Raw genomic sequence first — 12,653 nt, 5'->3', positions numbered from 1 at the left:
TCAGTTGCCTTCTCTCCTCCTTAGAGCCCTTGGTCAATGGTTCCTCCAGAGCCCATGGCTCCCCCAACATCCACCAATGAGGGGAAGGCTGGGTTCAGCTCTTAGGCAAACCATTTTCCTCTTTTGCAAATTGAGGGGCTTGGAACTAGGTGGTCCCTAGGGTGCATTCCAGCCTCACATGCTTTGATTCTATGATTTTAGGATATATGTCTATCTGTCCCTGCCCCACCCCCTACCTCCAACTGCCCCACCCCATACCCTGTGGTTGCAAGTGATGCTTTAACAGGAAGCGGGTTGGGGGAGCTGCACAGCTTCCTGCTTCCCAACCCCCACCCCCACCCAAGGGCTGAGTGGGGCGAGAAGGGTGAACACCAGGCCCAGCCACGAGACGACACTTCTCATTAGGGCCCCGTCAGCTTCCTCCTCCACAGCCACTTCCGTGAGGCCAGGGGCCTGAGAAGTGAGAGGAGCTCGGGGCAGGGCCCAGCCCCCTGCCAAGGCCAACCCCTGGAACAGCTGAAGTGGGGCTTGTGGGGCAGGGGTGACCAACTGGGTCTGAGGTCCCATGGGGGAGGCGTAAGGTGAGCATCTTGGGAGGGGAGGCTGGGACCCCTCAGCTCCGGCCATGAAGTCTCGGCAGAGGGGGAAGAAGAAAGGCGGATCGAAGGAGCGGGTGTTTGGGTGTGACCTTCTGGAGCATCTCCAGCTCTCAGGCCAAGAGGGTAAGGGCTTTGGGCACCATGGGAATGGTGGGAGGGGAGCTCCAGGTAGACGCAGCCAAACAGGGATGCCTGGGGTTAATCGGGGCTGAGGCTTCTGGGTCCTCTGGAGACAAGGAGCTGATAGCCCAGAGAGGCCCATGATCTTCACTGCGTGAGTCAGACTACAGGCATTGTGTCGCTCTCCAGTCTAGGATGCCCAAAGAGGCTGAGAAGACAAGGGAGGCTTTAGGGAGGGGAGGTTGAGGAGAAAAGTTGCTAAGGGAAAACAGGAGGTGGACGAGAACAGACACTGAGAAGGGAGAGGAGGTATACTAGGAGAGGAGAGACTAAAAGAGGATGACCATTAGGGCTTAGGGGATGAAGTCCAAGGAAGGTTGAAAAGAGGTAAGGTTATGGTGGCCTGGAGAAATGTGATTTGTGACAGAGCTGCACCAAGAAGCCACAGGGACAATGGGGTTGGCCCCTTTGAAGCCTATGCTGGGCTTACTTTGAAGAACCAGGGAGAGAAGCTCCTCCTTTCTAGGCCCTTCCATTATCATCTTATAAAAGGGGGCCTAAAGGGAAGATAAGAAGGGGCCCCAGGGGCAGCTAGGTGGCGCAGTGGATAGAGCACCAGCCCTGGAGTCAGGAGAACCTGAGTTCAAATCTGGCCTCAGACACTTAACACTTAACTAGCTGTGTGACCCTGGGCAAGTCACTTAACCCCAATTGCCTCACTAAAAAAAAAAAAAAGGGGCCCCAGGTATGGTGAGGCTTGGCTTAAGGTGTGTTGGTCCTACAGAAAAGGGTTGAGGATGGGCATTGGAGGTCTGGATGGGTAGGACTAACATGAATTCCACATTCACTGCCCTCCTCCCCACACCTCCAACTCAGCTTCTTGGTGGGATCGAAATCAGACTGAGCAGATAACTCAAGGCATCCTGGCTGCCTAGGTGACTTCTCCCTTGCCCAAGAAACTTGCGGCTCCTCCCAGAAAGGGGCATAGTTGTATTACTCCCCTCGCCCCCCCCCCAATCTGTCATTTCCTCTTCTTCCCCTTGATCCCCAGTGACTGCCGGCAAAGGGGCGGTGGTTGTAGTGGGGGGAGTTCCCAGCTCATTTCCGGTCCTCAGCCCTTCTACCTCGAGTTCCCAAACCACCTTGTTCCCCTTTTCTCCTCCCCCAGAGGGGAGCTTCTCATCCCAAGACTCAAATCGAGAGGGGTACACCCCAACCTTTGAATCTCTAGCTATATCTCCCTCTTCTAATAATCTCCAACCAGCTTGATTCCAGATTTATCCCTGTAGAATAGATTCAATTTGCATATTAATCACTGATGACCATGAGTAGAAAAAGCCAGGTTGAGGCCTGCTTCCCAGTTTTTGCTATTGTCCCTCTCCTCAGCTCTTCCATCTATCTCCTTTCTAATTCCTGGTGCTGGTACTTACTTATCCTCTACTGAGTGAGCACCGAGCCCTCCCAAGGGTTCAGTGAGTCAGAATTGTTTGGAGTTCCCTCGGAGGGGAGTGAGGAAGGGAAGTAGATACTGGGCAGAATCCGGGAAGATTCCGAACTCCAGACCACCTGGCAACAGTGAGACAATGAACATCCCTGTGAATGATCTGGCATTGTAGCCGACTGCAATAGTAGACATCAGCCAAAAGAGCGAATGCCATTTTAGGATCTATTAGGAAAAGCCTAGTGTCCAAGCTGAGGGAGGTAATGGTCACTCCATCCAACAACCTGGTCAGATCACATCCAGAGTATTGTGTTAAATTCTGAGTGTTGCATTTTGGGAAAGACTGACAAACTGGAGGGTGTTTAGGGAAGGAAGACCAGAACAAAAATGGGTCTTGGAGATTGTGATACGGTGCTATTTGAATGGTGGTATAGAGACAGTGAAGGACTTGGGGTCAGGGGGAACAAGATCATATCCAGTTCCCCAAAGCCCCTGACACTCAATAACTAACTGTGTGACTATGGGCAAGTCACTTAAGCTTCAGTTTCATCATCTGTAAAATAGGGTATAAATACCCGTGATATTTCTCTTTGTGAGGATTTGAGATACTGTCGCTAATGTGCTTTGCATATTTGAAAGAGATATACAAATGTCAGCTGTTATTATTACCAGTTGAAAAACTGTAAATGTTTAGCCTGGAGAAGACATAACAGAGTTATAGTAGCTGTTGATCTGTATGGTTAAAGGCCTACTGTATAGAAGAAGAATCAGACTTTCTGCTTGGGTCCAAAAGGCTAAACCAGAAGTAAGAGCTGGATGTTGCAGACAAGCAGATAAGGGAAAGCTTCCTCACAGTTAGAGCTATCAAAAAAAAGGAGGGGGGGTCAGTTGTGAGTTGGAGGTAGTGAGTTCTCCGTTACTGGCAGCCTTCAAGCAGAGATTAGCAAGCCACTTATAAATTATGTTTCAAAGAGGATTTCCTGTTCTGGTATGTATGGATTGGAGTCGATGGTTTCTGGAGTCTCTTTCAAAGCTGAGATTCTAGGATTCTAGGATTCTGTGAGTAAGGCTAAGTTTGTATAATAACCCTTTCTGACTTTTGTCTTTTTTTCTTCTGTCCTCCCCCCCCAAAGCCCCCCCAAATTAGGTGAGCACTGTCTGGCCCTGAAAAGAGGGGATGGTGGTATAGAAAAAGGTCTGGACATCAAGTACCTTAGTTGTATTCCCTACCTCACCCTCTCCACCTTAATTTACCTTTTTCTCTTCACTACTTTACATGGGTGTCTTTGTTCACAACTGCTGTTCTCTCTGTCTTTTCTTTCTAACCCATAAATCTTTTGGAGTCTCAGGTCTATGTCCCCCCACTCTGGGATCCCCAACCTCACTCCCCCTTTCTTTTATCCCTCATCACTATATCTGAACCCCATCTTCCTGACCGTATTTTACTGACCCAGGGTTTTTTTAACCCCCCCGTTTCTTTGACTCCCTATCTTTCCAATATTTCTTGGCTAAAATTCTGTGTGACTTTGAGTAAGTTGCTTCAATTCTATCCAACAAACATTTATTAAGTATAATTATCTACAAGGGACTGTGCTAGGTGATGGGAATACAAAGAAATGAAACAATTTTTGCTTGAAAGAAGTTTAAATTTTATTGGGTTTGGAGGGGAAAGGGGGCAGGAAGGGCAGGAATCCAACATGTCCTCAGAGAAGTATAAAAAAAGACAGGGAGTAATAGGGGCAAAGGAGAGATCTAGAAAAAATTCTGTGGGAGTATTTGACAACATTTCAACTAGGGGTGGGGGGGTCAGTAAAAACAAGTGGATTAGCGGGGCAGCTAGGTGACACAGTGGATAAAGCACAGGCCCTGGATTCAGGAATACCTGAGTTCCAATCCGGCCTTAGTCACTTGACAATTACTAACTGTGTGACCCTGGGCAAGTCACTTAACCCCCATTGCCATGAAAACAAACAAACAAACAAACAAAAAACCCCACAAGTGGATTAGATAGGATCATGGAGAAAATGGCATCCAAATAGATCTTTAAAGAAAGAGAAGGCTTCTGAGAGGTAGGCATGCAGCAGTACATTCTAGATATGGGGAGCCTAGCTTGTGTGCATGCACAGAGGTGATTGATAGAATGTCAAATTTGGAGAGCAGCTAATAGGTCATTTTAGCTAGAATGTATAATCCATGAAGGGAAATAACATGAAATAAAGCTAGAGGGAAGACCTGGGGCTAAACTAGGGAGGACTTTAAATGCCAGGCCGAGGAATTCAAACTTTATCCTATAGAGTCACAGTAGGTTTTTGTTTGTTTGTTTTAGTATGGCAATTGTGACTTGCCCAGGGTCACACAGCTAGTAAGTGTTAGGTGTCTGAGGCCGGATTTGAACTCAGGTACTCCAGGGCCACAGTGCTCTATCCACTGTGCCACCTAGCTGCCCCCACAGTAGGTTTTTGAAGGGAGAGACCTGAAGGCAGAGAAATCAATTAGGAGACTAGTAGGAGAGAATAGTGAAGAAGATGAACTGAAGGGGTGGTTGTATGGTTAGAGAGCAGGGGACAGATGTGAAGTGGTAGTTGAATCAATAAGACTTGGCAACTGATACAGAGCAGGGAACTGAATGAGAGAAGAGTCAGAGATGACTTAGATTCAAAGCTGCATAGCCAAGAGGAAGGTGGTCTAGAACGAGGGAAAAGGAGAGGCAGAAAATAGGCTTAAGGAAAAGATGATGAGTTCTGTTTTGAACGTGTTGAATCTGAGATGCCTATTGGGCACCCTGTTGGAGACGTCTGTCAGGCAGGAATGTGAAGACTTGGGGGAGGAGATACACAAATAAGGCTTTAAATATAGACTTTAGGGTCATTTGCATAGAGGGGACAATTGAACATATTGGAGTGGGTGAGATCACCTAGTGAGAGAGTGTTAAGAATGATTATAGGAGATTTAGGGTATAGGAGCTAGAAGGGACTTTAGAGATCCCCTAAGTCCAAACTGTTTCATTTTAAAGATGAGGAACTGAGACTTGGAGATGTGAAGGAAATTTCCAAAGGTCACACAGGAATAAATAACAGAAACATGATTTGAATCAACATGCATTTAAAGCAATAACTGAAGCTGGGAAGACAATATGGGTAGAGAAAATATAAAGGGGCAAGGGCTGACCTTGGGGAAACACTTAGGAGGCATGATATAGGTGGAAGAGGTGGGAGGCAGAGGATGAATCAGTGAAGGAAACTCAAAAGAAGCAACCAAGAGCCTACTGTGTGTTGGGCACCGCGCAGAGAGAGTGGTGCAGAGACACTAGGGGAGGAGGGAGCTCTTGAGGAAGTGGGTAGTTATTAGGTCAAAAGCTACATAAAAGTCAAAGAGAATAAGCACTGTTAAAAGTCTGGATTTAGCAGTGAAAAGATTGTTGGCTACCTTTGAGGGCAGTAGAACTGTCATATCAGAAGCCAGATTTTCAAGGGTTGAACAGTCAAGTCCCTTTGCATAATACTGTCCAGACTAGTGGAAAGAATGATTGGTGGAAAGACTGCTCCTTTGCCTGGAAGAGGGAGGAGTGGATTTGGTAAGAGTTTAAGAGAGGAGACCTCCTGACTCTTCTGGCTTCCAGGTTTGAGAGAGAACGCAGCAGCTTTCTGATGTCTCTTCAAGGAAAGGGCCCCTGGTGGGAGAGAAAAACTTCAGCAAGAAACCAACATGTAGAAGAAATGGCACTTTGCTCATGCCTCTATCCCCAGCTTACTCCACTAGAGACCAGGGAATTTCCCAAGGAGTGAGTTTGGGAACTCTTACTGGAAACTAGAAACCAGAAGCCTGCACTCTGTTCTCCCAAACTCTTGCCAAATCTGCCGCTAAACAAGAGTGGAACACTAAGTAATCATTTTCCACCAATACAAATAGCACTTGAGCCACAGGTTACAGGGAGTAATTAGGTGTGTAAGGGAAAAAATATTATCCCTATTAATTGAAAAATTAATCAGGGGGCAGCTGGGTAGCACAGTGGATAGAGCACCGGCCCTGGAGTCAGGAGTACCTGAGTTCAAATCCGGCCTCAGACACTTGACACTTACTAGCTGTGTGACCCTGGGCAAGTCACTTAACCCCCATTGCCCCGCCCCCCCCAATTAATCAGAATTTTTAAAGTGTGACTGGGTGGCAGGGAGGCAGTGTTCTCAAATGTTTATAACTCTTCCTAGGATTTTCTCAGTAAAATGGAAGAGATACAGCATGATAGCTTGAGGGGATCAAATAATCAATCTAATCAATCAACAAACATTTATAAATCACTTACTGTGTACTGAGCACTGGAAATATGGATACTTGCCCCCCTCCCCCCCAAAAATAGTATTCACCTTTAAGGAACTTTCATTTTATAAGGAGAAACAATACATATACATATAAGTAATTATAACATGTCTGCAACGGAGACACAAAGTAAATTAGGAGATGGTACTGGCAAGTGCGTAGATCAGGGAAAGCCTCATGTTGGAGGTGACATTTGAACTGAGCTTTGAAGGGAGTTAGGGGCACTAAGAAGTTATTTCTTTTTTTTTTTTCCTTTTTTTTTCTTTTTAGTGAGGCAATTGGGGTTAAGTGACTTGCCCAGGGTCACACAGCTACTAAGTGTCAAGTGTCTGAGGTCAGATTTGAACTCAGGTACTCCTGAATCCAGGGCTGGTGCTTTATCCACTGCGCCCCCTAGGCGCCCCCACTAAGAAGTTATTAAGGTAAGAAAAGAATATATCCTGGGCATGGGTTTCATGAAGGCACAGAGATTGGAAATGAAATATCTTACATATGGAAGAGCAAGTGGGGCCAATTTGGCTGAAACGCGCAGTGTGTGAAGGTAGGTCATTAGCCTAGGAAGGAATCTTAGGAACATAAGGTCATAGATCTGGAAGTTATCCCAGAAGTCATTCAGTCCAACCCCATCATTTTACCAATGAGGAAACTGAGGCCCAGGAAGGTTAATTGACTTTCCTAAGGTCACAGAGAGTGTCAGAGAAAGGATAGAGCCCAATTGTGAAAGATTTTGAATAGCAGGCAGAGGGGCTTGTACTGTGTTCTAGAGCAGGGGTCCATAAACTATGTCCTGTTGCCTGTTTATGTACGGCCTTCAAGCTAAGAATGGTTCTTGCATTTGTAAATTGTAAACATTTGTAATGTTGCATTTATGCATGTAAAAACCATTTATAGAGGGCAGCTAGGTTGTGCAGTGGATAAAGCACTGGCCCTGGATTCAGGAGGACCTGAGTTCAAATCCAGTCTCAGACACTTGGCACTTACTAGCTGTGTGACCCTGGGCAAGTCACTTAACCCTCAATGCCCCGCAAAAAGCAAAAAACAAAACAAAACAAAAACTATATATAGGTTACAGGCTGTACAAAAACAGGTGGGGGGCGTGTCTGGATATGGCCCTTGGGTGATAGTTTGCTGACCCCTGTCCTAGAGGTAAGAGGAAGTCACTGGAGCATGGAGAGGGGAAGAGGTCTTGATTTGGTCAGACTTGTTCTTTAGAAATATCCCTTTGGTAGTTTCTTGGAAGAAAGACCTGATCAGGAGACTATTGCAGTAGTCTAGGTGAGAGGTGATGATACTCCAGACTAGGGTAGTGGTCATGTTAGTGAAGAGGAGATGAATATAAGACATCTTGTAGAGAGTTGAATGGACCAGGATTGGCAGTTGATTGGATTAGTGGGATGAGGGAGAGAGAAGAGGAAAAGATGGCCCTTATGTTAGGAACTGGGGTGAATGAAAAGATGATGGTGCCCTTAATAGAAATAGTGAGATTAGAAAAAGGGGCAGGACTTGTAGGAAAGTTAATGAGTTCTATTTTAGACTTGTTAAATTTGAAATGTCTACAGGATACCCAGTGGGAAATGTACCATAAGAAGTTGATGATTCAGGACTAGGGCTCAAGAGTAAGGCTGGGGCAGGATATATAGATCTGAGAGCCATCAGTGTAGAGATATTAATTGAATCCCTGGGAGCTTATGAGATCAACACAGAGAGGATATAAGGAGATAAAAGAAGAGGACCAACAGCAGAGCCTAGGGGCAAACCCAAGGTTAGTGGGTGGGACCTGGATTAGATATAGCAAAGGAGACTGAGAAGGAGCAGCCAGATTGAGAGAAGGAGAATCAGCAGGGACATGTTACAAAAAACCCAGATAGGATGAAAGGCTTTTTGTTTGTTTGTTTTTTTAGATTAGGGGAGAAGTGAACCTGTTTGTAAGCAGTAATAAAAGAAACAGTAAATAGGGAGAGACCGAAAATGAAAGGGTGAGAGAAAATAATAGGTGGTGCAGATTACCTAAGAGAATAGGAAGGGAGTAGGTGAAATCAAGGATAGAAATAGAGGAGTCAGCCTTGGAAGATAAAGGGACCCCCTATTCTCTGAGGCTGGAGTAAAGGAGAATGAAAAAAACGGAAATAAATTGTGAGGTGTGGTATGGGGGCAGATGAGGGGCAGACAGCCTCAATTCATAGTAAGGAAGAAGACAATGTCATCCGCTAGGACTGAGAATTGTTGGTGTTGGGGGCTGAAAGGGAAAGGAGAAATTTGGGGGTGATTTTTGTTGGGAGCATGATAGTCAAATAAAAATTAATGGAAAGGGTTGCCACTCAGCTGCGGAGACCCAGCTGAGGTTAAACCGCATGAAATTTGTAATGGATCCCAATAGTACAGTTTCATGATCTGTTTCGGCACCAGTCAGTCCACAAGTTTTTATTAAGTACCTACTATATGTCAGGCTAGGTGGCATAGTAGATAGAGCACAGAGCCTGGAGTCAGGAAGACCTGAGTTCAAATCCAACCTCAGACACTTACTAGGGGCATAACCCTGTGCAAATCACTTCATCCTGTTTGCCTCAGTTTCCTCATCTGTAAAATGAGCTGGAGAAGGAAATGGCAAAACCACATCAGTATCTTTGGCAAGAAAACCCACAAAGAAAAAGTCACAAAGAGTCGGACACAACTGAACAACAACAATGTGCCAAGCACTGTGCTAAGTGCTAGGATACAAAGAAAGGCAATAAAAGTCTTTGCTCTCCTGGGCTCACAGTCTAATAGAGAAGACAACATGTGCAAGAAGAGGGAGGCATTAAGGGAGGAAAGTGCAAGGCAAGGTTTGAGGCTTGGGGGGCAGGACTGTGCCTAATTGAATTGGCTGAGCATAAAGTGGAAAAAGTTATGGTCTGAGAAAACGGGCAGAAATGGAGTCACTCAAGATCAGTTGAAGGTTTCAGAGGTTTCAGAGGAGTGAGGCCATAGGAGATTGTGACCAGAGTGGTGAATTTCACAGTTCAAAATTATGGAGATGGAGCATTCTGGGATGATGGTGCATCATAAGGGGCAACCATCCTTGTAGGTGACTGAAGTATAATGAAGATGGAGGTCATGGGAACCACCTAACCTCTCTGTGCCTTAGCTGTCTAAACTGTACAATGAAGGAACTGATCTTCAAGCCTTTTCCAGCTCTGAATCCTGTGATCTCAGGACCCTTTAATGCCATGACTCTAACTCCATTTCCCTGATGAACCTCTACCTTGCTTGATTCCCTGTTTCCCTGATCTTCCCTTTCTCTGAGGCCCCAAGTTGATCTCTCTGTTCTTCTTCCCTGACCCTTTTATTGAGATGTTTTTATTTTCTATTTCTTTCCCTGTGTACACGCTTCTTTCTAGCAGAATTCTGTAGGGCAGCCACTGTTTTACTTTTGTCTCTGTATCTCTAGTACCAGCACATAGTAGCTGCTTAATAAATGCCTGTTGAATTGAATTGGTTTTTAAAATTTATTTTTATTTCTGAACTTAACAAACGTCAAATAAAATGAGTGTCTTCATATACATGATAGATCGGAAAAAGAGAATTACACATGAAATTGCAGATCTGTTATGCAGCTTACTTTTCTCTTAAAATACACAATAAATTTTTTTAAATTACAATAAATTTTGGGGTGAGGCAATTGGGGTTAAGTGACTTGCCCAGGGTCACACAGCTAGTAAGTTTCAATTGTCTAAGGCTGGATTTGAACTCAGGTACTCCTGACTCCAGGGCCAGTGCTCTATCCACTGCACCATCTAGCTGCCCCCTATTTCTATTTTTTTCTGCTTTTCTTTTTTGAGGTTTCTCATTTTTCTCTGATTCTTCTTTCACAGCATGACTAATGCAGAAATATGTTTAATGTGATTTTACATATATGACATGTCAGATTGCTTGCTGTCTTGGGGAGGGGGAAGGGAGAGGAGAGAGGGAAAAAATTTGAAACTAGAAATCTTATAAAAACAAATGTTGAAAACTATCTCTACATGTAACTGGAAAATAAAATACCTTAATTTAAAAAAAAAAAGATTCTTCTGCATGGTTCCTGAAGATAGAGCCAGGTAAAAAAAATTACAGGAGGACGATTTAAGACTTTCTAGCAATTAGAACTCCCCCCCCCCCATGGGGCAATGAGGGCTAAGTGACCTGGGCAAGTCACTTAACCCTCACTGCCTCCCCCCCCCCCAAAAAAAGAAAAAGCTCTGGAATTAGAACTCTTATAAAAATGGAATGACTAGCGGGGCAGCTAGGTGGTGCAGTGGATAGAGCACCGGCCCTGGATTCAGGAGTACCTGAGTTCAAATTCGGCCTCAGATACTTGACACATAGTAGCTGTGTGACCCTAGGCAAGTCACTTAACCCCCATTGCCCCGCAAAAAAAAAAAAAGAAAGAAAGAAATGGAATGACTCAGAAATAGTGAACTCCTCATCACTGGAGTCAGACAGCAGTTTTATGTCAATTTATTGTCTATATGGTAAAAGAATATTACCACAGTGTGAGATATTCTCTTTCAATACTAAGGAATTTACAATTTTTTGTTTGTTTGTTTCTAACCTTCAGCATCCCTCATCCATCATCTCTCTGATAGGGATTCTCTAGCCTTCCTGACCCCTTATCTCCTTTGACAACCCATCTCCCTGACCCCTCTCTATCTTGTCTCTTCTTCTTCTTGACCCTCTTCAATCTTTCTGACCCCCAAATTGTTTCATCTTTCTTAATCTTTGTCTTTCTGGACCCTTTTCACTCTGAACCCCATCTCTCCAACCCTGTTTTCTCTCTGACTCATCTCCCTGATCAATATTTATGATGCCAGTCCCCATGACACTCCAATCTTGTCCTAGCCTTTGATCTGTGTCCACTTCATATCTGATTTTCTATCACTCTGATCCCATAATCTCTTTGACTTGTATACCTCCAATTTTCTTCTTTTCTTTTCTTTTTTTTTTTTGTGGGGCAATGAGGGGTAAGTGACTTGCCCAGGGTCACACAGCTAGTAAGTGTCAAGTGTCTGAGGCCAGATTTGAACTCAAGTCCTCCTGAATCCAGGGCCAGTGCTTTATCCACTGCATCACCTAGCTGCCCCTATACCTCCAATTTTTAACTTTTCTCCCTAATGCCTCATCTCTCTGAAAGTCTCCGTCCTGATCCCCATCCTCTGAACCTTCCAGTCTCTCTGACATCCTGTTTCTCTGACCATCTTCCTGATCCCCATTTCTGTTACCTGATCTATATCCTCTATTTATCTGCCTGAGTCCTGTTACTCTGGCTCACTTTTCCCTCCCTGCACTTCCACTTTCCTCGATTGCTCTGACCCACTCTGTGTTTCCAGTACCCCAGGTCCTACGGAGCTGTGCAGAATTTGTGGAGGAACACGGAGTGGTGGATGGGATCTATCGCCTCTCAGGGGTCTCTTCCAATATTCAGAAACTTCGGTGAGTCAAGCAGAAAGGGGTCGGGTCTATTGGTAAAAGAAGAAAGGGAGTTTGGGGAGAGGAGTAACATAGGAAGGTACTGGTCACATAAAGGTATGAGCTCAAAGAAGAGGGTCTGATATTTCCCAGAAAATGTTAAGACTAAATACACAGAAACTCAAAAAATACCACTTATTACTACTGATTCCTTATTTTTGTTAAGAAAACATTTTCACACGTACAATTTCATTTGATCCTCAAAATAATGCAGTGATGTAGCTAGGGCTTATCATCCCTCTTTAATAGATAAGGACACTTTTTGTTCTGATTCTTCTTTCTCAGCATGACTAGTGCAGAGGTGTGTTCGATGTGATTTACATATATGACCTATATATATATGGCTTTATGTTTTGGGGAGGGAGGAGGGAAAGGAGGTTGAGAGAGAGATTTGGAACTGAAAATCTTATGAAAATAAATGTTGAATGGGGCAGCTAGGTGGCGCAATGGATAAAGCACCGGCCCTGGATTCAGAAAGACCTGCGTTCAAATCCACCCTCAGACACTAGACACCTACTAGCTGTGTGACCCTGAGCAAGTCACTTAACCCTCATTGCCCCCCCCCAAATAGTTACTTTCTAGTTGAAATGGTGGAAAATGCTAAATTAATAAAAAAACAAATGTTGAAAACTATTTTTACATGTAACTGGAAAATAATAAAATACTTTTATGATTAAAAAAACAGATAAGGACAC

The 12,653-nt window shown here is 44.5% G+C and overlaps 1 protein-coding gene across 2 annotated transcripts in view; it reads left to right on the top strand.

Annotated features, from left to right (window-relative positions):
• The first annotated feature begins 451 nt into the window (after positions 1-451).
• The window catches only part of ARHGAP30 (Rho GTPase activating protein 30), a 28,403-nt gene continuing 16,201 nt past the window's right edge, over positions 452-12,653 (top strand). For both annotated transcript variants that reach the window (XM_043963207.1, XM_043963206.1), the window contains exons 1-2: positions 452-722; positions 11,820-11,922. In XM_043963207.1, the coding sequence (XP_043819142.1) occupies positions 626-722; positions 11,820-11,922 (200 nt within the window). In that variant the 5' untranslated portion in view covers positions 452-625. The remainder of the gene's footprint in view (positions 723-11,819; positions 11,923-12,653) is intronic.

The sequence above is a fragment of the Dromiciops gliroides genome, chromosome 4, assembly GCF_019393635.1.
Source record: "Dromiciops gliroides isolate mDroGli1 chromosome 4, mDroGli1.pri, whole genome shotgun sequence".
NCBI lineage: Eukaryota > Metazoa > Chordata > Mammalia > Microbiotheria > Microbiotheriidae > Dromiciops > Dromiciops gliroides.
Note: the sequence above shows the minus strand (reverse complement) of the source record. Positions and strands in the feature narration are given on the sequence as shown.